Genomic DNA, 26,931 nt, shown 5'->3' with positions numbered 1-26,931 from the left:
GTTTGAGCTCTACCTGTTGGTCATGCTCACCACTGTCAAACTAGTCATTTGTGGCCAAAGTATTTACATGCCTCTCAATATCTTCAAAAGATCTTATCATTATAATTTTTTCTACTTTTTAAAATATGCATGTATGTTGTTTACCTTAAGTATTGATTTGTTAGTGTTTATATTTTTTACATCTTAAGAATTAGTTTGATGGTGATATATTAGAGATATTTAAAAAGATTGAAGATTCAAAATTTTATTCAATATATTTTAAAAGATGTTGGTAAGTTTAGTTAGTAAAGATTTTGAGGCTGCAAGATTCTATTCAAATTTTTTCTTAGTCACTTATTAAAAAAAATTATAAAATAGTTAATAGATATTTGCTTGATGGTTGAATAAGAAATTATCCTCTTTTCTTCATGGATATTAACGTGGATCTTAGAATTTATAAGAGTAATATTTTTATTTTCAATTTTGATAAGGATGAATATGTAAACATCACCAATACTAAGACTTCGGCATATACGCATTAAGGTTTGTTATATTGTATCGTATCAATGTTTCGATCTGGACTCGGTACGGTTTGGTACTGGTGTACCGGGCGGTACATCAGGGCATATCGAGCGGTACATCCTGGTGTACCGAATTTTTTTTTTTATTTTTTCATTCTGTAGCACTATAGTAGTGTTACAGTATAGTACTGTAGCGATATCGGACAATCCACGTACCGATGACCTGTGGGACCAATATGTACCGCCTAGGTGGTACGCTTCGGTACACACGATCATAATCCAGACCTTGATACGCAATCATAATCCATTAGTGAACTCGTGAAGTATAACCTTATCACTATGGTTTTTGTGATTTGATTCGTGTGATACGATCATCGACAAATTTGATTGACCGGTCCAATTCTTGTCTAACCCTGACGCGGACCGAATTGGTCCAACCGAACCGTTTCGTTTAAATAACCCAGGCGTCATCCTCATTTCAATTGTTTTGGAGCCCGAGCCAGCCATTACGAAACCCTAGAAATCTATCGCAACTTCCAGTCGAGGAGTCTTCGCAAATCGGTAAGATCGATTGTTCTTCGGGTAACATCGAGTGGAGGTTGAATTTTGCGGTGATACTGTATTGCGTTGTTTGTGTGGATTGTAGAGAAGAGAGGCGGCAATGACCACCGAAGAGGACCCGATCGTGCAAGCAAGCAAAACCCGCCGCGAGAGGCTGAGTGCTCTACGCGCGGCTAAGGAGTACCACAGCATGCCGGACGATGCAGCGACCGAGGACGAAGCCAAAGCAGATGGCCCGGCAGATGATCACGTTGTGGTGTACGACCTCTTCTTTTTTTGTGTTTAGCAGTTCTCATTTGGTTTCAATTCTATTTTCCCGATTATTACTGCCTGGTGCTGGTGTTCTTTACTCATGCCTTAATTGCTATAGTTAAGATCAAGCGATTACGTTTTGCTCAAGACTATGCGGTATCGCAACCGATTTCTGGAACAAGTTATTATGTTTTGGTGACCAATGTGTATTCCTTGAAAATTCTGTTGGCTTATGACATCTGACTATGCTAATAAGAAATCTAATCGAATATGATGTGCAATGTCTATACCCAACTAATATTTGTCATACAAACATGCCAAATTGGGAGTGCTATTAGATGGCGATATTTTCCTTCACATTCTTAATTTCTTCCTACTGTTTTTTTTCTCATGTAATTAAATGGCTATAATTCATGGCCATTGTTTATTCTGCTTTCAATGTTATGTATAAGTTATCAAACTTTGGATCATAAAATCAAGTTGAATCGGCCTATGAAATGTAAATCCAATAGACTTGGGTTGACTTATGAGTTGACTCGGTACAATAGGTTGAATTTATCGGGTTGTCGGAAGCCAGGGCACAAATGATGAGTGAGCCCTGGGTTATTGTCTGATGCTGCTGCCAACATCACCGGCCGAGCGACCTCTCTTGGCTGCTACCGCAATGTCACGGACAAACTTCGAAACAGGGTGTTTGATGTAATGCTTATGTATGTCCATGTCTTTTGGCATGTTCATGCCTTGTACAACATGTAGAGGGGCGGCCGAAGGCATAATAGTCCCATTTTAGTTGGGTTGGTGGCCTCTTTAGGCTTGTAAATAAAGGTTGTGTCATGTGGACACGTGCGAGAGATCTTCGGTCTGTAATGGACCATTTTACCCTTTGTTGTGCAACTATTCAGAGCTTGTAAAGTCTGTTTGTAATTTGCATTGTCTATGAAGTGTTTTTCGGACATGTTTGCTTGTGGATCCCGATTGAGGCGTTCTCTTTAACCCGTTCTCTCTTTTGTTGGTCCTAAGGGACAATGGGAGGCTTCGGGGAGGCTGACCTTTGCGGACGGACGCGTGAGGGTGCCGCACGACTTAGGCAAAACCAGCTAAGTCCGTAACAGATGGTATCAGAGCGGGACAAGCACTCATAGAAACACTTGACATGCAAACGTGGGGGATCTAGCGGGGCTGCGTTGAGGGCAGTCAGCAACGCGTGACCGTTTGAGGGAAAACGGGCATGGAGATGTAGGGAAAAGAGTCGCTTAGAGGAGCGGGCATCTAACATTGGCATTCAGAGGAATGACCAACCCTTCGCGCAAGAGGCACCACGAGAACAGGCAAGCTTGGAAGAATGCGGAGCGCACAAAGGTTGGGATGGCAGAGTTTGACCTACGGCTCAACGTTGATAACTTTACTTGATGGTGCTCAAGGCAAGCGAGGCGCTTGGCAAAGGACGAGACCATGCAAAGTGGAATGAGTTGCTCAGCGACCGAAAGAGTTGTGCAAAGCTCACAGAGGTGAGGGGAATTGCTAACTCGAAGAATTCGGTACTCATGCATGGGCTTTTATGCGGACGATGGAATGTTCGTGGCCATCCCAAGGCGGTCGTGACTCGGCGCCATGGAGCATTGAAACTTTCTCTTCGGCATGCGAAGGATACGTCCGGAGGAGGCTGAAGTGTGCAACGAGTTCAACATGTTGCTAGGCCTTGAGGGGTGCAGCGGTGGCTGTATTGACGTGGAGGCGCAATCTAGCAAGTGCGTTTGCAAGAGGCAGAACAATGCACAGTTTGTTCAGCAGATCGGAGTAGTCCAAGGGGATGGTGGTCTCCGAAACGAAGAGAGATGTTGCTCCAACGGGACAGTTATCCAGGAGGGATAAGTCTCGGCTCTCCAGAGGGAGAATCATGTGAGACGAACTTCACATGTTAAGGAGTACCTCACAAACAACAACTTCACGAAGCTCAATGGACCGAGCAAGCAACGAGGAGTTGTCGCATGATCTCGCTCGAGAGAATGCATTGGTGGATGCATTGCGAGATCAAGTGGGGGAGCGACCTAAAGCAACTTAAATGAAGGCACACTTGGAGTCGATGTAGAGATCGGATTCAAGGGAGAGCTGACCCGTGGAATGGTGGGCACGAGGGCCACCATCGACTCAATGCGAAAACGAGGAGCGGAGCAACTTGGGTGTAACTTGGCGAAGTACCCAAGCCGCATGAAGGGAGCCAGCAGAGAAGTTGGAACATGGAGCAGAAGCACAGTGCTTTCCTTAGACAGAGGTCAAAGACATGAACTCTTGCAGAGGCAAGAGTAGGATCATGTTGTTCCATGGGTCCTTCATTCTGACGGAGCGGACTCATCTTGCATGGTGCCAAAGACGAAGGGAGCTTCTGGGCACATGCACCTTATCTCGGAGGAGCATTTGATGGAGGAACTAAGGCGACTCAATTTGCGGAGGCGAAGTTGGGTTCAGAAGGCCTTAGCACGGGGCAAGAGGACGCAGAGGCGGGTACTCTTGAAGAATATGCCACAGTGTTGCCATTCAAGTTGCCATGAAGGAAGCGGTGCGCAGCGGAGATTGTGCTGGTAGGGGCAGAGGCCCAGGATCCAGACAATGGTGCATAAATTACAGTGAAGTCGGTGGACTTCGGGAGCTACTAGGCGACAGACTGTCCTAGAGCGGTGCTTCATCTATGTGTGACCCGAGAGTGGGTGGATGAAGGTCGATTGCCAAAGGAGCAAACAAAATCGAAGGTGGAAGAGACCCTGCGATGTATTGGCAGAGGCCACACATGGAGGGTTCACAATTCGAGTTCATCCCACAAGGATCAGAATGCAACAGAGATGTCACCAGGAGGCGACATGGTGCAGCGGATCGTGGTGGAACAGTTCGTGGCAATGCGATACACACGACATGGTCCCGTGAGGGACTATATCATACGGAGGTATGATCGGGAGCTACTGGGAGCTCAACTTCGGTGAACAACACGACGGCAAGAAGGGCTATGGATTCAAGGAGTGAAGGCCATGGTACCGCAGAGGCGGGTCTTCCGTGCGTGCATCGAATTTTGCATCGGATGAAAACCTTGGTCATCAGCATATGGGAGCTGGGTTCCACTAAGGGAAAAGTTCGAATGCAAGTACCAGTGAGTTCCATGGGAGGGACTTGATCATGCAGAGGTATGATCGAAGCAGCTGGAGAGTTGGACTGCTCCAGAGCTCATATTCGCTTAAGGGAGCTCGACAAGTCAGAGGACAAGGTCGAGTAAGCGAACGTTGCTACCAAGGAAGCTAGGGAGAGCAGAATCGGTGCAAACCTTATAATGTGATGGCAGAGGCCATGCATGGGAGTTGCAGTATGTCTTTCCATCGACCAGAGGGAGCTGCTTGGAGAACACAGAGGTGTTGAAGCAGGGGGTCGAAAGGGGCGAGGAAGCGACGACGAGTCCAGAGGGACTTAGCTACCCAAAATCAAGCATCAGTTAGAATGGAGGTGGACTCAGAGGAGTGCCACGGAGACATATCTACTGATCATGGAGAAAAGGGATGCAGAGGCGAGGCGACGGATAGTAGGGCCATGGGCAAGGCAGCGCCATGGTATCGCAGAGGCGGGACTTCCGTGAAAGTCATTGATCCCTTGCTCTCATGGAGGGAGAGCGCTTGGTCGTGAAAGGGGCCGAGGAGGTGGAGCATGCAGAGGCAATCTCCAAGTACCGAGACAAGGCTGAAGGGCAGAGGCCAAGAAACTTCGTAAGACCGGTGTCAACAAGTTTCTCATCAAGATAGTCGTAAGTGAAGGACTTCGGGTCATGCAAGAGTGCACGACCAAGGAACGAAGCAAGCAGTACGCGGTGCTGTACCTTTGCTACTCAGTGGAGTAGGCGGCAGGGTTGATGGAGAAGACGGTACAATCCCAGAGGCGACCTCATCTATCAGAGAATTATTCCAAGTTGGGGTGAAAACTTTTCGCATTCCAGAAGTTCGATGGCATTGAGAAGGTGAATCACAGTAGCTAACTCAACGCAAGGAGTGCAAACACTTCAAGTGCTTCAGAAGTGTGAGCAAAGAGCAGGCGAAGGCTAGTAACCAGCTCGATGCATGAAGTACAACATCGAGGAGGCGGGCGAAGTCAAGTAACCTTTGCCTTCTCAACTCTTAAGAGAATGGGCGAAACCGAGTACCCCAATTCTCTTATCTATCCAGCAGAGGAGCTCTGCACAAGTTCAAAGACCCTTCGAAGATAATGAAAGACAATAGCTGTCAAATCCTCACCAACGGTGATCAGTGCTACTGAGAGTAGATTGTCCGCCTCATTTCCCAACGAAATGCCAATCGAAAGCGGAAGTGATGCGAACCTACTTGGATGTGACAACTAACTGAAAGAAGAGTCAATGAGCAGATTTTGTGGAGGAAGGACCCAAAACTTCAGAAGTTTGCGAGGCGATGCTCGTTAAAGCTCCAACAAGCATCCACCCAGTTCAAGCAGCATGTGGAAATTTTGAGAGACTGGCGCAGTAAGGATGGCCTTTTCCTTCATTTGGTGGATCCGCAGGAATCAACGAGGATCAACACAACTCAGCCAACCCCACACCAGAGTCAGAGTCATTGGCGAGTTGAAGCAGCATGACGGATCAAAGGTTCGACTACTCAAAAACAGCAGCGGAGTGCAGCTGGGAGCCAGGAGGCGCATTGCAGCTGGAGCAGAAGATTGAAGACTCAGCAAAGGCGAAGAGTTGCAGTGTTCACAAAGGCTTCGACGAGGACGTTGAAGGAATAAGTGGGGGAGAATGTCACGGACAAATTTCGAAACAGGGTGTTTGATGTAATGCTTATGTATGTCCGTGTCTTTTGACATGTTCATGCCTTGTACAACATGTAGAGGGGCGGCCGAAGGCATAATAGTCCCATTTTAGTTGGGTTGGTGGCCTCTTTAGGCTTGTAAATAAAGGTTGTGTCATGTGGACACGTGCGAGAGATCTTCGGTCTGTAATGGACCATTTTACCCTTTGTTGTGCAACTATTCAGAGCTTGTAAAGTCTGTTTGTAATTTGCATTGTCTATGAAGTGTTTTTCGGACATATTTGCTTGTGGATCCCGATTGAGGCGTTCTCTTTAACCCGTTCTCTCTTTTGTTGGTCCTAAGGGACAATGGGAGGCTTCGGGGAGGCTGACCTTTGCGGACGGACGCGTGAGGGTGCCGCACGACTTAGGCAAAACCAGTTAAGTCCGTGACAGCAAGGTGCCACCTCCCGTAGATGAAGCCACCACCAATTGTTGTTACTGTTCTCTCCGGTCTCTTCTTCTCCCATCTCCTCCCTCTCCTTCCCTCTCTCGTATCTTCTCTTCCACTCTCTTCTCCTCCTATCTCCCGCCCTCTCCTGTCTCCTCCTCTCTCTTCTTCTCCTGCCTTCTCTCCTCTCCATCTTCTCCCTCTCCTTTCCTCTCTCATCTCTTCTCCTCCCTTCGCTCGACTCTTCTCTTCCCTTCTCATGTGATCTCCTCTCTTCTTCTTTCCTGTTCTGTCCTCTCCTTGATTTTATTTCTCTAATATCCAGATTCATTTGTGGAGAAAAAAAATATATTTATTCATGATGAACTTAGACAATTCTTTGCATTCAAATGTCCAAATCTCAAGGTACCATACAACCTTGATTCAGTTGCATTGCATTTTATTTAAGAAACTTAGAAATCTTCTGTTGTTATCCTATTAGAAGCTAGACTTATCTTGCTTGGTAAAAGAAGTGAGGTCATGTAAATGCATAAGTTCTCATTCTCTTTGATTTTGTTCATATACCAGCACATGTGATTAATTAGGCTTTGATGTGTAGCTTATAACACGTCTTCTTGCAAAAATGTCATTATATGAAAAAAAAAGCCCTTAAAAAATGAGACGCAAAATAATAAAATTAATTAATTTTGCAAATAAGATATTATGCATTCACTTTAAGAAGAATGCAATTGTTAACTCAAGGTTATGCATATGTTATTAAATGTTATCAAAAAAATATTTATAAATTTCTTTAAGTATATATATGTATTTTAAAATTACTTTTTTGAGGATCTTACAATCTTATGATCTGAGTTTGTGAGTCCCTTTACAATCCTAGGTAAAAAAGTGAGTTTTGCAACCTTGGATTTTAGAGATAGTGATTTGGTATGATTAGTTAACACCTAAATAAAAGGATAAATGAGGAAATTTTGGGAAAAGTTCACCAATATAACTCATGTTTCTACAGGGAACCATAGACTTACAGGGAAACAATAACTCTTGTTTCTACAGGAAGGCTATCAAACTCGCGATCTGGTCCATAGGATTGTGCAATCTTACGGTTCAGATTAAGCCTAGTGAGTTAACTCGGCCTCTGAAACTTAAATTCAAATGGACTCAGGTTGACTCATGAGTCGACTTGGTACAATCAGTCGAGCTTATCATGCTGTTCAGCTTTGCTGAGTAGGCTATATTGGGCTTCATAGCTTATTTTCAGCTTGTAGAGGTAGCTAACCTCTTTTTCCCCTCCAAATGGTGGTCGCTTACCTTTGTAGCAAGCTGACAAGGACACATGGTGATCCTGTGTGCCTGAATCTGGGAACACCTGTTTTTTTTCAGATTGGGGTCTTGCTGCTTGACTGAACCTAAATTCCAACTTTGTTGACTGGCTGATCTGCTTGGACCATCAAGCTGTTGGGGCCCTGGTTTCTTAACATCATAACATATGAATCCTATACAATCCAACTTAATTTTCCTATGAAATTGTGTGCCAAGTAAACCAGTTGCATGATTCAAAATGCTATTAAGAGCATGGGGGAGGCCAAGGAGGAGGAGGGCAGAGGAGAGGAGAGGACGCAGAGAAATAGAGGGGGAAGAGAAGGAAGCAAGCATACTTGTGGGAAGAAGATGAGGTGTCGACACGGACAAGGAAAAGACACCAATGCAGATAAGGAGGCATTGATCATGCGGTGGGTAGGAGGACGAGAAAGCTGTTATGTAGTGGGAAGGAGGTCGAGGGAGCAACATGGTGGGAGGAGCTTTTGACATGGAGGAGGGAAGAGTGAGAACCTGACAGAAAGAAGCATAGAAAAACAAAAAGGAAAAAAAAGAAAGATAGCCGACAGTTGTCAACGCTAAAAGAGATCTGATAACAATACTGAACAATAAACATACCACCCAGTACAACTCAATACTGATCTGCTGAGCATCTGGTAAGCCTGGGATGTCGAGCTTACCGGCAGTAAGTCTTATGTCTAACTAGACCTGGCAAGTTTAATCTACATATCGGTTGGTGGTCATACCGGTAAATACTGGTCTATTGAACGGTACGTGCATTTGAAATCCACACTCTGGGTATTTCAAGTGTGTCTTGTTCTCCGTTTGTTTAGTATTATCATCTTGGTTAGTAGCTTGGCATTCTGCTCTCTCTTAGAACACAAAATCTTGATGCTATTTATTGAACTTTCTTTTTCTAATCGTATCATTCCAGGAAAGAAATGGATGCAGAGGAAGATCCAATTGAACAAGCTGCTTCTGCACGGCGTGAAAGGATAAAAGCTCTTAAGATGGCCAAAGAGCTTTTGGATACGCCAGATGAAGAAGCAGCAAAACATGATAGTAAGACAGAAGACTCTGAGGACGAGTAAGCCAGTCATTTATTCATGTTTTTATTTTGAAGTATTATTCTGCTATTAGGATAAGTTGGATAGCATTACAAACAGTGTTGTTATCACCATATTCTAGTTGAATTTTTAATGTATTAGAGGTATGGGATTCAAATGCTTTTCATTAAGATTACATGCGAAAAAAATTGTCAATTTGTAAATCTTGAATGTTATTGATGCATCTTTTAGCAATTTTATTTTGATCAGTTATGACATGTGACTTCCAAAGTGGCCTTTTCTATTTCTTTTGCAGTGCTGAACTTCTTAGGTGTATCAGGTTCAGATGTTTTGGGATAGTGTTTAAAATGTGTACTAAAGTGCTTCTAAGAAAGCTATTTAAGTTGTAACTTTGTTGGTGTAAATTACTATTTACCATCTCATAGGAGCCCCAGGCAATAGACCTAGCTTCATCTCTATATTGTTGCTTGTGAGACATGTCAATTCTCAACTTCATGAGCTGTTAGGGATTACACCTCATAAGTAGTGCTTTTATAAACTGAGGAAGAGAAATACTCAAGTGCAAGCAGAAGGAAAAATAACATCATGTTGCTGGAATAAGGGTTAATATTTCACTAAGTGTCTCCAAGGGGCTTGCATGGCTTTACTTATAGATTTCTAATGCTAAATCCTAATGTAAATCAACTACTAGCTTTGTAGCACAACTCTTCCCATAATACAGTAGCTTATCTCCCTATTTTGTTGTTTATCAGTTGGCCTTTTTCCTCAGGTTTTAGGCTGCACAAACAGTTTTTGCCACAAGAAGACCTTGTGATATTGGTTGGGAGCAATGAATTTTAATTTTCTGCACAAACGGTTGTAGCTATATAGCATAGCTTCATGAAATTGTAATATCTTACTCCCATTTTCTTGTCAGAGTGGGGCTTTGAAGTTTTGTCTCTCTTGGACAAGGCTGTTGGGATTGGAAGCCCTGCATTGCAACCCATTTATTAGTCACTCCTTGTCCCAATGTAATATCTTTGGAATGCATTAAAGAGTTTTGCATGAAACTTCCTTGTAGCATCATCCTGTGAGCCATCACTCCACGATCAAGAACCTTAGAATATAATCTTCCATCAACTTGACTTTGATTCTGACCTTGGATCGACATTACCTAAGGCTCCTCCATGGGTTGAGCTTTGACACATGGAAGACTTTGTGAATATATTCCCTAAAAGAAATCTTTTCAACACACAAGAGGGTCCGGTGGAATGCTTGCTTTAGCTCAAAATGGACTAAGGACTACCTATCTTGTGGCGTTTCAAGTACCAAATAACAAATTGTTAACTACATCTCATTGTGTTTGTGGTCATAGTGCTGTGTTATCTGTGTTCTGCACTGATATCTTGGCGTTTGTGCCATTTGGCACTTCTTAGGTCTCTTGGACACTGCTTGGATGGCTAATTTTATGGACCTGCTGATGTAGAATTTTGTAATAATAGTTTGTTGTATATTAGCCTTCTGTTGTAACTCTTGACCAGTTTTGCCACCACTAGTTCTTTAACTTTGTGACAATTTTTAATTGGTCTATCAGCTTTAATCTGTGTCTATTTACTCCCAAAAGTTTAATTATAGAAAACTGGATATACTTGAGCAGATGATTTGTTTTAGTGTAATTTCGCCCTGAGCAAGTACATTTTTTGTCTTGAGATTATTTTCACCACCAAGGTCTAAAATCATCTTGGTTTGATACTCGTTTCAACTAGTGATTTAAAAAGCGCTAGGCGCCAAGGTCCAAAAATGCCCGAGGTGCTAGGCGCTCGCCCGAGCGAAGCGAGACGCTAAAATATAAAAATATATAATATAATTAATAAATATAATTATTTAAAATTTTAAATAAAAATATGCTATTAAATTAAGAAAATCTAAGATACAAAATCACAATGTCACATTAACAAAAAGTTTCAAAATTCAAAACATTAAAATTTTACATCAAAGTCATTCATCATAATCAATATCATCGTCATTTTCACACAAATCATCTTCATTGAATTCGTCTTCTTCCTCTTGTTCTTCGATTCCTTCCTCTTCATCAAGATATGTTTCATTCTCTATGTCTTCAACAATAGCAGGAGCCGAGCTTGATGCTTTTGCACTCATTTTTCTCTTTGACATCTGTCTTGTATATGTTTGTAATTCTCCAGTACCTGAAGCTCTTGCCACATCTCGCCACGTCAATCTATCATCTTCAAATACAAGCTCGTCTTCAGCATCTTGCAAGTTAGCACCCATTTCTCCTACTAACCACTCATTTGAATCATCAATATCTTGCAATGAGATTGAATTAAATCTATTTTTCAAATCATGACGAGTCTTCAAAGCTTGATTATACTTTATGTAACAAGATCGTGCTTGATGTTCTAATCGATTTCTTCTCTTCGAGTGAATCTGTCATGTCATATAATTTAAAAATATATTAATACATATATCTAAATAAATAAATTAATTAAAATAAAATTATTTAGTAATACTTACATGCTCAAAGACACTCCAGTTTCGCTCATAACCCGAAGCACTACATGTCAAACTAAGTACTTTGATAGCAAATTTCTGTAAGTTCGGGGTGGAATTTCTAAATAGACTCCACCATTCAGCTGCAAAATTTATGTTATTATTAGCAATAACATAGTAACATAATATATATGAAATTAATTATATCAAATTATTAATACCTGGAGAGGTAGTTGTCCTGGATCGAACTACAATTGGAATTCCAAAAAGACCTTCAGCATTTTTATATAAAGATAATTCATGAATAATCTTATCTTGAACCTCAATGCTGGGAACTAATCTTGCAACACACTGATATAACCCACCCAAAACTTATGCATCAAATCCAACAGATTTAATCTTATAAAAGAATTCAGGGTTCAAATAATATCCCGCTGCATGTAAGGGACGATGAAGTTGACAATTCCATCTTTCGTCAATGATTGTAAAAATTTTCTCATATTTTTCTTCATTTTCATTAAAAGATCTTTTAATCGTCTCCTTTGCTCTATCCATAGCCTCATAATATATCACATTGCAGGTTTATTTTCATTATCCATCAATCGAAGGACTCGAACAAGAGGGCCCATTACCTTTAATATATAAACTACATGATTCCAAAAGGATGACATTAAGATGATATCAGCATCCCTCTTGCCTTTTGCTTCTTTTGCCCATTTGCTTGTCACCCATTTCTTAGAGGTAAACATATTTCTCAGAGTATGTTTTTGACGATGCACGCTCTGTAATGTCAAGAATGAAGTAGCAAATCGGGTAACACCATGTCTCACTAATTCTTTATTCCCTGTAAATTCTCTCATCATATTCAAAGCCCCAATGTGATTATAAAGAAATCCAACAACAAAAATTGCCCTTTCTAAGGTTTTCTTGATTTCTAAGATCTTTCCAATATCGTCCAACATTAAATCAATACAATGTGCTGCACATGGAGTCCAATACAAGTGTTGTCTTTTTGATTCAAGCAATTTACCTGAGACAAATAATAACAAAAATGATAAGACTTAAGAGTTTAACACACTTAATTGAAGATAAAATAATTAACAAAATCAAAAGATGAATATTACCAGCTAAAACATAGTTGCTTCCATTGTCGGTTATGATTTGAACGATATTTTGTTCTCCAATTTCTTCCACGAAGTTGTCAAGTAAATCATATATCTTGTCTCCAGATTTTACAAAAGATGAAGCATCTATTGACTTCACAAACATAGTCCCTAAAGAACAATTAATCATTAAATTAATTATACTCCTGCGCCTCCTGTCAGTCCAAACATCTGACATAATAGAGCAACCATGTGTTGCCCATGATTCTTTATGACCCTTTAGTAAGTCATTTGTATAATTCAACTCTTTTTGCAGCAATGGAACTCGCATCTCATAATAACTTGGAGGTTTTAATCCTGCACCATATCTTCCAATAGCTTCAATCATATCCTTAAAACTGTCTAAACGAGTTGTACTAAGGGGAAGACTAGCCTGATAGAAGAAGCGAGCAATGTGCTGAATTGTTCTTCCTCTTATTTCTTTATCACAAGCATCACTTATATTTGTTTGTCTCAATTTTGAGCCTCCTGCTTGCCCTTGTTGTTTCTGGGATCCTTGAAGCATATATAGATCCATCGGTCCTTTTCTACCTTTATTAGTACTCATAACTTCTTTTCCCTTTTTGTCGTATACTCTTTTTTCACTTGGGTTAATACTCGCAGAATAATCTTCTTCTTCATCCCTGAGATGTTCAACATTGTCTTCTGGTAAATTCCCATAAGATTCATTCTTTTGTGTCTTCTTTTCATTCATATAATTCAGCAACTCTTCTTTTACCTCAGGTGGACATTTTTTGCAAGCTGCTGCATTCTTGAAATTTTCTACTAGATGTTGTTTTGCACGAAAAATACCACCTCTGGTAGTCTTATCGCAGAATATGCAAGTCACTGCATTAGGATCTTTCGGATCCTTCAAATAATTATACTTCCATGCAGGATCTTTTTTTGATACCATTGGAGACTCTATTGAGTTGCTCTCTACACTTGTCATTTATGTTGAAACCTAACAATAATTTCAAATAAATAAAAATTAACAACATTAAAATCAAAATAATATATTATTAATCTATTAACAGAAAATTAATCATTTCAAAATTCAAATAAACTTAATATTAAGAGTATACTGAGCCTGATGGAGAAACGAGGAAGCAGCGGCGGCGAGCGGCGGCAGCGGCAGCAGCAGTAGCAGCGGCGAGCGGCGACAGCGGGAAAGGGAAAGGGAGCGGAATGCGCGAGCAGCGGGAGGCCACGAGGGAGGCGCGAGCAACGGGAAGGCTCGCGGGAGGGCTCGCAGGAGGTGAGAGGGCTCGCGGGAGGGCTCTCAGGAGGCGAGAGGGCTCGTGGGAGGCACGAGCAGCGGGAGGGCTCGCGGGAAGCGTGAGCAGCGGGAGGGCTCGAGGGAGGCGCGAGCAGCGGGAAGGCTCGCGGGAGGGCTCGCAGGAGACGCGAGCAGCGAGAGGGCTCGCGGGAGGCGCGAGCAACGACAGCGGCGAGCAGCGGCAGCAGGAGCAGCGGCAACGAGCGACGAGATCGCGATCGGGATCGGGATCGAGAGCGGCAGCGGCAGCAGGTTAGTGTTGGGTTAGGGTTAGGGTTAGGGTTGGGGTTCTATCGGTTTAGTTGGTTCGATTGAACCAACTAACAACCGAACCAGGACCGAACCAGACCTAAAATTCTGGTTCGGTCGCCTTGGTTTACCCAGGCGCTCGCCCGAAGCACCCAGCGCCTGGGCTCGGGCGAGCGCCCAGGCGGCGCCTGTTTGAAGCGCGCCGCCTGGGACATTAGCGAGGCGCTCGGGCCTCGCCTCGCCCGAGCGCCTAGGCGAGCGCCCGAGCGCCTTTTGCAATCACTGGTTTCAACATTGGTCCTTGGTTGGATTGGTACATACCAGTTAGAACAGTATGTACTGGCTTGACTGGTATTTGATATTTTGGTAACTGCTTCCAGCAACTCATTGATATAGAAATTGTGGCCACATTATCTTATTGTCAAACAGAGCAGCAGTTTTTGTATCGGAAGCGTCAGTCTCAATGTCAAACAGTATATCAAAATGACGAAGCATGAGCATATGCATGGATTTCAAGACTTTCTTTGATGCCTTGAGTGCTTACATCATCACATGAATCCAAAATAACTGTCAAATTGCAATTTAGGTGGACTGAATGACCACTGAAATCTGTCAGGGGTGATGTAACCTCTCACATTCCTGATGAGTTGAGCCGATGCATAGGATCCCACCGGATCATACCTGTGAGTGACCACATCACTCCTGACAACTCTCAGTGGTGGTTCTGGTTCAGAGTTCAGACCACCTAAATAACAATTTCCTGACAAGTTGATGTTTGCCAGTAGATCATCTCATTGTTACTTCTTTGACTTTGTCCTGTCTCAGGTCATAAAATGAATGAGTTGGATCTGATAAAGCATAAAGACGAACCTTTTAATTAAAGTTTGGTTTATGTTTGCCTATAAATTTTCATCATGCCGACCTCAGATACTGATTTCTTTGTGCAACAAGCATGACTCCTCTTCTTTCTTAATCATTGATTGCAATAAGAGAACAGTTGTCATAAGGTAATTTATGATCAAATCTGGCTAGATAAACTGAACACCGTTTCTCCATTGATATGGATTCCTTACTTCGGTTGCCCGAACAAATTATTGTGTTTCTCCTTTTTCCTACATTTGTCTCAATGCTCCAAGATATATGTTGAAGTTTTGTGTTTATATTCTACAATAAATTCCTTCTTTTGTTTAGTTGACAAGATTTATTTTGTTTTCTGTTACTTTCTAGCAAGAACCTACTATCTTTTGTCAATTAATTTCTTGTCTAATTTGTACAAACATGGTTGTTTGTGTTCAATCTTTCATAGGATGCCAAGTATGAAGTTCAGAAACTACCTTCCACATGACAAGCAACTACAGGAGGGCAAGGTGGCTCCAGCATCCCTACCAAAATTCGAAGATCCAGTCGCCGCTGCACCTCTTCCACCGGAGAAAATTGAGGTATTGTAATCAGACTAGTTTTATCAGATGCACGGTTCTCTTGTACTTGGAGTATCAACTCAATTTTTGTGTTCAGGACCCTTTTCTAAATATTGCCCCAAAGAAACCTAATTGGGATCTGCGGAGGGATGTGCAGAAGAAACTTGACAAGCTCGAAAGGCGAACACAAAAAGCACTATACAAGCTCATGCGTAAGTACAAAATAATCCTCTGATGGATTACTGTTTACTTGTGTCTCTGAGCTTATGGTTATGTAATGTCATCTGACTCTTGTACAGAAGAGCAAGAAAAGGAGACAGAGGCAATGGACGTAGAGAATGGCGTAGCGGAAGATTGATATGGTAATTCTAGTAATGTCAGTAGATCAAATCAGTGATATTAGAATTTAGAACTGCAGTAGGCCGAAACTTTGAACCTGGAAAGGACCTTAGTGCGGACATTTTAAAGGAGTAATTCGTAATATTACTTGTGAATTTTGATTTTGCGTCCTTTAGGTTATTAATTCGAATACATATTAACATATATACTTCCTCAGGACACGGGGCGTGAGTTCTCTCAGCGAGAAGGTTGCACACGTTGATCTACCCATACCGATAAACATCAAAAGATCATTTCTTAGGGTCTTGTGGTTACAGGTGGAGAGAGATGATGGATCAAGAACTTGTTGGAGTGCTGAGATAGGGTATGACCCAGTAGAACTAACTACTCTGAACCTTTTTTATATCTCATGTGGGGAAACTATATGTGATTTCATCTTAAGATTGCACATATATCATACCGTGATAATGTCATGGTCGTGGCCAAAGCTCGTAGATACAATAATGCTGTAGATGCCTGGCAACGTCTATTTAGAGAAAGCACATGACATTGACAGGGAGTAGTATTAGAGAACCCATTCGAGCTCCGGAGCATGGTGAACCACTATACAAAGATGCTCGTGTGGGCGTGTGAATCTTCGAATACGGAGAATGAGACTCGCTCAGATGGCATAACGGTCTCGGCCAATTTAGACACATCCAGGATGGCATGGCATGGCATGGCATCTACATATGAATGACTCTAAACATTGTTGGATCTGCTCATTCCATTATTACTGGATTTGATACAAACAATGAGAGGAAATGTGATAATTAGCCTGATCAGTAAAGATCTCATCAGATTATTGAAATTGAAATTCATCTTCATTATTTATTCTTTCCAAAAAGAAAAAAAAAAAAGGTAGATGCCACTTTGGAATTGTATAAAGATGTTTTATACAAGTTGCATAAAGTTCTACACATTAAATGCAATGTGTGACGCTTTGTACACAACAGATCTATTAGATAAACAGGATGTGCAAGGAGAGAACGCAAGTGAGAAGAAAGCAGAACAAGGAAGATAATGGAAGGAGAGTTGGTTTCTCACAAGCTTTTTGGTGAGAGAGTCGGCCTCCCTCTTTCAAGCTGAGACATACATTACAGAGCTAACATCTTCTATTATTATTATTATTATAATTCCTTCTCGCGATGCCATTAGTTCCACGAAGGATCCAATGCAGTAAGATGATAGTCATCTGGTTTCAGAGCCACTGCAAAATCTGGCAATGTTGGTGCCCTCTCAAGGATCCTGGAAATGGACCTCAGATTATTACAGTTTCAACAAAAGTTTAATCACACCAAGTAAAAGTTACTGGAAAACAACTATATATAGTCCAAAATCACGGTTAAACATTTGCAATGCATCTGCTGTAGGGCATAATTTTGATGGAAAGAGGTCAACAATGTTAATTCCAGAGGAATTGTAATAGTTGCAACCGGGTTAATTACATGTTACTTTCTTTACTAAGATCCTATTAAAATCACGGTCTCAATACTTAAAAATATTTATATTAGGATCCTTATAGTTTTGAAAATGAAATAAATAATCTCATTTGTCCTAATGTCTTTAGTTGTATTGATGAAAAACACAACACGTGACACCACATGTTGGATTGATTTTGCGAAAGTGATAGACAAAAAAATAATTTCAACATCTATTTCGTTTCCAACAACTTTATCAACAAAAAAAAATAATCTCAACATCTCACGTGCTAAAAAGGAAGGAATGTTAAAACTATCTTATTGTCTATCACTTTTGTATTGATCCAGCACGTGATGTAAGCACGTGATGTCACGTGTTGTGTTTTTCGTCAATGCAACTAACGACGTTAGGGCAAATGAGGTTATTTGTTTCGTTTTCAGAATTATCGGGGTACCCAATGCGATTTTTTTAAGTACAAGAACTGCAAGTTAATAGGATCCAAGTATAAGGAGTAATATGTAATTAGCTTACTGCAACTTCATGATGATAACCTTTAAGATAAATGGGCTATATGAGGTGATAAATTCAATAAGTTTAGTCCTAAGCCTATGAGGCTGCAGTTTGCACAACACTGAATGAAGCATGGAAAAAGTGTGGTCATGTTTATTGAGTTACCAGACATCAGTGCCAGGCATGGAAATGGAAATTTTTGTCTTGGTACGTGATTAAAATTGAATCTTTATCGGTTAAAAATGAAGGAATGCTACTAAAAGTCGAATGAGATGTTGGTACCTGTCTTGGCTATAGAGATCTTGATTCATCCGAACCTTGCTGGACACATCTTTGGAGATTTTTTCGTGCAAATACTTCATAGAACCCGAGGGAGGAGGATTCCTGTACTTAAAAGAATAAATACTACATTTGACACAATTTGATTTGTGCAGTTTTAAGAAAATAACAGCTAGTAGATTATGAATATCAACCATGATTTTTCTGAAAAAAAATATAAGAATATATGTTTCTTTCTAATATACGCTTCAAAGTTTCTACATACTGATAGATAAACAACCATATTTCTCTAGAAACTCTGCATCTTAGGTCAAGGTTCTTGTTTCAAATAGTCACAAACATAAAATAAACACAAATTCTAGTTTGATGTCCATTTCTTTTTCATTTGAAACTCTGCAATTTACCCAATTCATCTTTGACATTTTCAATGTCAAGAGTTCATAACAAAGAAATGAGAATTGCTTAACACAACTACTTACATTTCTTGCATGTAAAAGTTATGATTATTTATGAGTCAAGAAAAAAAAACGTTATGATATTCCTCTATATCGTAGTAAAAGATGGGTGGCAAGAAAAGTTAAGGGAACCACCTTGAAGTAGGAGGCATCATATTGAACGCCTCAGACGCTCTCTTACTTTCTTTCAGGAACTCTTCTGCTACTTGCAGAGCATTGACAGCCATCCGATGGGATTTCTCTGTGTTTCCCTCGTCAAGGATTAACCCGTGGAAATAATAAGCAGCAGCCTGTTGACGTCGAACAATACAATTAGATATATGGATCTCAAACTAAAGCACTTGAGTGAAGAAAGATTACCACCAGATGCTATTGCATAACTTGAAATCAAAGGGAACTTAACTGTATGAATTATGAATTTCTAGTTATATGGATCTCAAACAGGCACTTGAGTGAAGAAAAATTACCACCAGATGCTATTACATAATGTGAAATCAACGGAAACTGTATGAATTATGAGATTATAGTTGAAACAAAGAACCAGAGCACCTGATCGGATAACAAATTCCTGAATCTTATGCTTATTTCTACACGGTTACACCACCAGCAATCCATGCTAAAATCTTATTGCTTCGTCTCCAAATCATCAAGATCGAATAAATAAGCATCATAGTGTAGGTTCTGCCTTGTCAACACTTTAACCTCAAAACAAGTTGATGAGAATTTTACCAAGACAGCTACTCAATAGCAGATTCCAGACTAATGCACTAGAATATACTTCAAATACTAATTGGAAGTGAATCTATTAAGTACTTCTCATTGTCAACAACAGAAAATTTACTGTTCTGTCCGCAAGTCTATTAAGCACTTATTGCTATCAGCAACTTGTGCAACATGGTTGTAAATTAAGCATGTTTTCTCTAAAACGCATGCTCTTATCAGCATAAGCTGTAGATATACAAAGCCACATATCAAAACTTGCAAACCAGCCAATGTTCTTGGACCATCGGTTTATTCACTAAAAAGAACTTTCAAAGTTACAGGAAGTAAACAACTAACCTTCGCTTCAACATGTTTCCACTTAATAAAGAGTTGATGCTTTCCTCCCCAACCTTCAGTTAACGGATACTGTGTAATGTTATTCTCAGCCTGAACCACCAATATAGTTTTCATCAAATGAATTAAAGGTCCACATGCATCACACAGTCTTCTAAAATATGACATGTAAAACCGAATGTTCAACATACTCCTTGTGGTAAGAAAGCCAAGAAAATGTATTCACAAAAAATCCAAGAATCACAGCTCATGCTATCGCTCAATTCTACTACCATATGCCACTCTATAAACTCATAGAACCATGAAATTAATGTGCATGTAATACTTAAATATTGTGTCTGCTAGCTCAAGGAATAAACTGGAAATCAATCTGGTAATGAGAAAGCTGGTAATAAGTATTGTATATGAGTTGCTGAAGCATCACAACATGCATAACACTAAATACTGAGGTTCAAGAAAAGCTACTTTGAAGATAAGAGACAACAAAAATAAGAACACAGAACTGTTGAAATACAGGTATTTAGTACCCAATATAATCCATAGGTGATTATTGGAAAAGTAAGCTTAATGTAGGCAGTTTGAAAATGACAACTCATATAGTTGTCCATCTTTCCTTGAAGATCTACACTGTCTTAGAGGAATGATAAAACATCAATGATCTTCATATAGACATGATTTTGGATAAAGACTCTAAGAACAGTTTCTCTTCTACTTAATGCAGTACTTGCCACCATGCATATTTGCAGAAGCTCCTTCATGTATGGAAAAACAAAAAAAACTTGACATACTGCACAAGGGATGGATATAAACAATAAAATACACCTAGACCATATAAACATACATAAAGGAACATAAGATATTGAGAAAATTAAATGACATTACATAAGTGAGGTCTACAATAGCCTATTAATCAGCAAAAATAAAAATAAAACTTATATGTTACCACTATTTCCCTGTAATAAGAGGTAGCAGAAAAAATCTTTCAGAGGCAAAAGGAATCAGACAATATAAAGAAAAATTCCACTTGGAAAGCAAGTAGGAACAAGCTGTAGATGCCTGATCCGTATAGAAGGATTAAAATGTTGCACTACCTCATGCCAGCACTTGACCATCTCACATGCTAATCTCCTTTTTACAGCAAGTGTAGCCCTGGGACTCCCCATTGCCATCCTTAGTTGAAGATCGATACTCTATACCAATCACGAGAATGGAGAAGAAAACCAAATTAGACAAAGACAAAGTAAAAGACTAGCTCATGTACATAAGTACAGGTGCTTCCAAGGTGCATACTAATTCTAATGCAAATTCAACCAATTCAGATACTGGTATGCATATATAATGACTTTATAAGAGAGCCAGAATCAGAACTAGAGATGCTTATGATTTTAGAAGAACATAGTATCACATAGATCATGGAATTTCTGTCTTACACGAGTTCATATTTTATAATGTTTATCATTGATTCCTAGCCAACATCAACATATGATAAAAATAGATAAATTGTCATTGTGAATACAGAAAAGATATGAAACATGTTTTATCAGCACTACTATCAGAATTTGTGTCCAAATCACATTCAAATTATTCAATTCAACATTGAGAACTTATTAAAACAGCATGTATGGAAAGATCATCTCTACTCAAGAATAAAAATGTAGCTCAGATTGTTCAAAATTAAAACAATAGGTCAGTGATTTAAAAAGGCGCTCGGGCGAGGCGAGGTGAGGCCCGAGCGCCTCGCTAATCTCCCAGGCGGCGCACTTCAAACAGGCGCTGCCTGGGCGCTCGCCTGAGCCCAGGCGCTGGGCGCTTCGGGCGAGCGCCTGGGTTAACCAAGGCGACCGAACCAGGATTTTAGGTTTGGTTCGGTCCTGGTTCGGTCTCTGATGGTTAGTTGGTTCAATCGAACCAACTAAAATCGATATAAGTGAGAACTCACCCTAACCCTCGCCGCTGTCGCTGATCGCAAACGCTGCCTCTGTCGCCGATGCCGCTCCCGATCCCGATCCCAATCTCGTTGCTCGCAAACGCTGTCTCTGTCGCTGCTCGCGCTTCCCGCTGCTCTTCGCTCCTGCTCCCGCTGCTCATCGCTGTCGCTACTCACAAACGCTGCCTCTGTCGCCGCTCGCGCCTCCCGCTGCTCGCCGCTCCTGCTCCCGCTGCTCACAAACGCTGCCTCTGTCGCCTCCCGCTACTCGCCGTTGTCGCTGCTCGCAAACGCTGCCGCTGTCGCCGCTCGCGCCTCCCGCCGCTCGCCGCTCCTGCTGTCGCTACTCGGCACTGTTGCTGCTGCCGCTGTCGCCGCTCCTGCTCTCGCTCCCGCCACTCGCCGCTGCCTCCTTACACTCCGTTGTCGTTGCCGCTTCCTCTTTTCTCAGTCAACAGGCTCAGCACCCCCTTACACTTCCTTCTTCTCCTTCTGTTAACAGTATACAGTATACTGTATACTGTTAATATTGTTAGGTTTATTTGAAATTATTAATTTTCAATATTGTTAATAGATTTTCTTAATTTTGAGCATATTTTAATTTAAAATTTTAAATAATTATATTTATTAATTATATTATATATTTTTATATTTTAGCGTCTTGTTTCGCTCGGGCGAGCGCCTCGGGCGTTTTTGGACCTTAGCGCCTAGCGCTTTTTAAATCACTGCAATAGGTACAACCAGAAAAGGAAACATTGACAGTAGAATAAAGTTATTTTATCCCACAGAATCAGTTTATGCATTATAACTAAAAGAGAATAAGTACCTGACCCATTGCTTGCATGCGAAGAGATTGGAGTACTCCTTCAGCAAGGTCAATAGGAAGATCTTTCCTACAAATAGTTATGGCAGAAAATTCAGGACATGTGAATCTCAAAAAAAAAGAAAACCAATCAAGCATCTTCAAGAGAGAACATGATATATCAAGTAAATAAACAAAAATAATCTTTATGGATAAAATCTCATGAGATGTTAACCTAAGATCAGGAGGAAGTCTAGGAAAAACATGCTGAATAGCACAATCGAGATAACCTGCTGCCTTCAATAATATATCAATAGAGTTCCTCCTGCTCTCTGTAAAAGAAATGCAAAACTGAAGTATGTTTTTATAAATAGTTTCATATATCTTCCATAAAGAAGTAAAATTTCACATCATGAAATAATTATGTGAGGTAAAATTATTAAAATGTGATGGTGCTTTATTTTTTCCTTAAATCTACATATTAGTACCCACCTTCCGATACGTTTAGCTGACGTCCATCACTAAAAATTTTTGGAAGAAGCAATGAGTTGGCCTCAGAGAGACACAGCATGGCCATCAAGTGCAGAACTGAAAGCACCTCATACCAAGCATTTGCCATTTTCGTTTCCTGCAACAGAATCAGCCATCAGGTCTGCTTCTTCTCACCCTAGGATGAGTATTTGATAGGGAGTGCAACTAACTCATTACACTACCTCTTCATTATCCTCCTGGTTAGCCCATACAAACTGCACTTTATCTGTTAGTTGACTTCCTGTAAATTGTAGTTCATACAACTGTCAAGAGTTGAAAACACATTGAATAAATATAACTTGAATCTACAAATCATTTTCATAAAACAAATGAACCGGATTACCATCTTTTACCAATCCCAAAAGGACAGGTAAGTAGTCTTCCAGAGCCTGCAGCAGATCAGCCAAACTCGAACCTCCTGCATTAAAGAGAACTATATTAGGTGTCAGATTAGCCAAACCAGACGAAGGTCCATCAGATCTGAATAAGCTGACCATGTTGCGTGGCTGTTTTCCTCCTAGGCTTCGTCACAGTTGGTGCCTCTTGAGCAGCCATGACTACTATTCTGGTTCTCAGGGCTGAGAGGCGTTCGACTAAACTCCTCGGCAATCTGTCACCCAGTGACTGAAAGAAGTCCACATCCTTAGGGACTCGCAGGCCTGGCACAAACACTGCCACCTCTCCAACGTGCCCTGGCCTTCTCCTGTTTCCAGCTGCATCTTTTGGTCTCGAAGACAGGCATCCCATGTTCCGGAACTTACTTCTGCCAGAATGCAAAATGGACTAACTCTGAGTGCCCAACAGTCATCAAACAATAAATCGAACCTCATAAGGCAACAAGGAAATAATACACCAATCACTCATAAGACAACAACGAAGCTAATGGAGGAAGGAAAGTGCGCCCCTCAATCATCAATAACGCGACAAAATGGTGAAATAAAGCTAAAAGATCTCCCACACAACACATGAGATGACTACACTTCCATGCTTGCAGACGAAAGGCATCCGCCAGGGAGAACTGAAACGTGGCATAACAATCTTGAGGTCAACCAAACGCGGCACGGATTAAATAAACGCCAACGACCAAAGTTATAGGTGACTCACGGGGATTACGTAAGGAGTGGATAGTCCAGAAAACTCGCAGTCGGGCCAATTCCACAAGTCCATCAACGCTAACGCAATCAATCGACTGTTCTAGTCACTTTTTCTCGGCCAACCAGACGCTCAATTGACACGTCTCTTGATCTCTGCGCTGCAGATTCGCACGGCAGAAGGACACCAAACAAACAAACAAGGGAAGAGAAAAGGGGCACTAAAAGCAGAACCGAAAAGGAGATTCCTTTTAACTCCACCCATCCAAAAAGCTTTCACTTGAAGAAATCAGAAACGAACTTGAAAGCGAAGCAGATCAAACTCTTGGGAGAAGGTCGAGTAAAGGATTTCCAAACAAGCAATTCAAGCATGCGAGTGAAGAGTAAATTAAAAGAAATCGCCGGTAGAATTGCATTTCCCGCTGAACTTGGGAAATTTTGCAACTTGGAAATAATTCGAGCTGGCACGAATCGACAGCAAGCCACTAACTTAAGCTTTCAGCGAGAGAGACGATTCGAGAAAGAGTGTGGGACGAAGAGAGGTTACCTGGCAGCCACGGGATTCAGATCTCATCGCACACTTCCTCCACTGTGAAAGAAGAAACGTTCGCCTCCAGATCCACCAGGTGGGCAAACCCTAGGTTCACGGGAATTAGAGAATTCCCCTCGAGAAAAGTAGATTCCCGGCCTTGTTTATCGGAGAGGAAAGAAGCCCTAGAATACGGCGACAATCCGGCCGGCAGAGGGGAGGAGAGGACAGGAGTAGGGCGGAGTGGAGCGGAAAAGAGAACAGGAATGTCGAGAGCCTTCGCTTGGACCCGCTCTGCTGCACTTCAGACGAGAGATGGATCATGTTACTTCATCATGCTCATTAATCTAAATTATGCTTACCCTGGGCGGTATATATATATATATATATATATATATATTTTTATCAATTTGACGAAACTATCCCTTCGCCCTCCCTCTCCAACACCGTCGTCGCCCTCCTTCCCTTCCTCCCATCCCCGTCCACCTGAGCAACGACTGTAATCACCGATAATTTCTCCCTTAATATAAATTAATTATTATAAATAATTTATTTTTTTATTACTAACTTCTATGTACTATAGTTAAAAATAATAATTAAATTTAGTTTTATTGATAAATTAAGAATTTTATTAATTAATTAAATTATTAATTGATTTATTTTCTAATAAACGATTTGATATTTTAAATAGCTTACGTTCCATTTTTATGTATGAACAATAAGATATGAATATTATATTATTTTTTATATATAAAATAAACAAAAAATAAATTAAAATTAAAAATTAAATTATTACTTACCTTTCGAGGAGATATTATTTTCTCATATATAAAAAGACTACTTCTCTCTCATTCTCCACTAAGCTTAAGAATGAGAAGATTGAGGAGATGATGATATCGAGGAAGGGATAATTAAAGAGAGATAGAATCTTTTTTTTTAATTAATTTTGATTTATGTTTTGAAATCTTAATATTAAGATTATTATTATTTTATGATGCATAATGATGTTTTACTTTTGAAATTTCATGACTAGTAAATAATGATAATTGATTTGAGATGTTATAATGATTATTTGATTTATCTCGATGCTCAAGTGAATTTTAATATTGATTTAATATTAAATTTCTTAATTTTGAATTAACATAGTAGTTCTAATTTATTTAATTAGATATATCTATGTTTCAAGAATTATGTATGAATTTCTATAATGTAAATAGTTTTAAATTTAAGATCATGAATTTAAAGTTTTAATTAATGAATTTGAGTCGATTTTTTTAATAATTTTAAATATTAAAATCTAATTTGATATGGTTATGTACGATCATTGGGGTCTGACTTGAGTCAAGTTGATCGATCGATTCAACTCATGTTGTCATATATGACTTAGCTCATGTGACCAAGTACAACCTAGCCCATGTGACTTGGCATGACCAAACCTATGTGGCCGGGTAGAAGCCAGCCCATATAGCAAGGTACGACCCAACCCATGTGGTCAAGCAAGACCCAACCCATGTGGCTAAGTATGATATAATCCATGTGGTCATGTATGACCAACCCATGTGGTAAGGTACGACACAACCATGTGGCTAGGCATAGACCAGCTCATGTGATTAAATACGATCCAGTCCATGTGATCATATATGACCCAACTCATATGGTAAGGTACGACCCAACCATGTGGTTAGGCATCAACTAGCTCATGCGATAGGTATGACCCAATCCATGTGGTTAGATATGACCCCAACTCATGTGTCTATGACCAACTCGCGAGTCAAGCAATGCCTAGTTTAATGTCAAGGCTCAACCCAACTTATAAGTGAGGCTTAGCCTAGTTCATGAAGTTAAACCTACCTAGCTACAGGATTGGCATTAGACATATAGTCACTCCTTTTATATAACCCGTCGTACTTCAACTCAACTTAGTACTTGGAATAGGTATATGCAGTGTATGTGGAATATGTATATGCAGTGTATGTGACTCGTCCAAGACTCAGGTGGGTTGGTTCGAATTAGGTTAGCACTATACGACATAGTCCAATTTCCTCCCTCTCTATTGGTTCGAGCTCATTAATTGACTTAATCAAATAAGTTTGATTAGTTAAAGCTGGTTTAGGGTGATTCCACACTAACTTGACTAGTTCAAACTTATTTGACCTAATTAAGATTAATCAAATCTAAATTAGACCGGTCTAGGGTGATTTCAGACCGGTTCTACAAGGATTTATTATTGGTTCTGTTAGATCATAATCGAATTGAGTTTGATTTAAGTCAATTGACCTATTTCAATTAGAGTTTTGTTGATTGAGGACTATTGAGATGTTGATATTTCATGCTTCAATGATTTGATGAATTTAAAGGTTTTATCTGAATATGTCATTTAAAAATAATTATTGATTTTCTATTTTCTTATGTTTATGATATTGATATGATGAGTAACATGTAGTAGATGTAACTAG

General features: G+C 40.3%; 2 protein-coding genes across 3 annotated transcripts; one reads left to right on the top strand and one right to left on the bottom strand.

The window, feature by feature from the left end:
* Positions 1 to 985: 985 nt before the first annotated feature.
* On the top strand, positions 986 to 16,307 carry LOC135646366 (uncharacterized). The gene is made up of 7 exons (XM_065165641.1): positions 986 to 1,061; positions 1,147 to 1,319; positions 8,785 to 8,937; positions 15,384 to 15,516; positions 15,593 to 15,707; positions 15,795 to 15,857; positions 16,052 to 16,307. Exons 2-6 carry the CDS (start codon positions 1,162 to 1,164, stop codon positions 15,851 to 15,853), a joined length of 618 nt encoding a protein of 205 aa, XP_065021713.1. The 5' UTR covers positions 986 to 1,061; positions 1,147 to 1,161; the 3' UTR covers positions 15,854 to 15,857; positions 16,052 to 16,307.
* A 445-nt stretch (positions 16,308 to 16,752) lies between these two features.
* LOC135646340 (uncharacterized) lies at positions 16,753 to 24,837 on the bottom strand. 2 transcript variants are annotated; one of them, XM_065165638.1, is made up of 12 exons: positions 24,494 to 24,837; positions 23,350 to 23,618; positions 23,199 to 23,273; positions 23,038 to 23,096; positions 22,817 to 22,952; positions 22,560 to 22,656; positions 22,349 to 22,415; positions 20,687 to 20,785; positions 19,599 to 19,688; positions 18,675 to 18,829; positions 18,088 to 18,189; positions 16,753 to 17,121 (listed from the first exon to the last, which is right to left on the bottom strand). In XM_065165638.1, the coding sequence occupies exons 2-12, from the start codon at positions 23,600 to 23,602 to the stop codon at positions 17,028 to 17,030; spliced, it is 1,227 nt and encodes a 408-aa protein (XP_065021710.1). In that variant the 5' UTR covers positions 23,603 to 23,618; positions 24,494 to 24,837; the 3' UTR covers positions 16,753 to 17,027. The 2 variants fall into 2 exon arrangements, with proteins under 2 accessions (XP_065021710.1, XP_065021711.1); XM_065165639.1 differs by lacking the exon at positions 24,494 to 24,837 and adding an exon at positions 23,960 to 24,290.
* Between the last annotated feature and the right edge of the window lie 2,094 nt (positions 24,838 to 26,931).

This window comes from Musa acuminata, chromosome BXJ1-4, assembly GCF_036884655.1.
Source record: "Musa acuminata AAA Group cultivar baxijiao chromosome BXJ1-4, Cavendish_Baxijiao_AAA, whole genome shotgun sequence".
In the NCBI taxonomy this organism is placed as follows: domain Eukaryota; kingdom Viridiplantae; phylum Streptophyta; class Magnoliopsida; order Zingiberales; family Musaceae; genus Musa; species Musa acuminata.
This window is presented reverse-complemented; position numbering and strand designations above follow the sequence as displayed.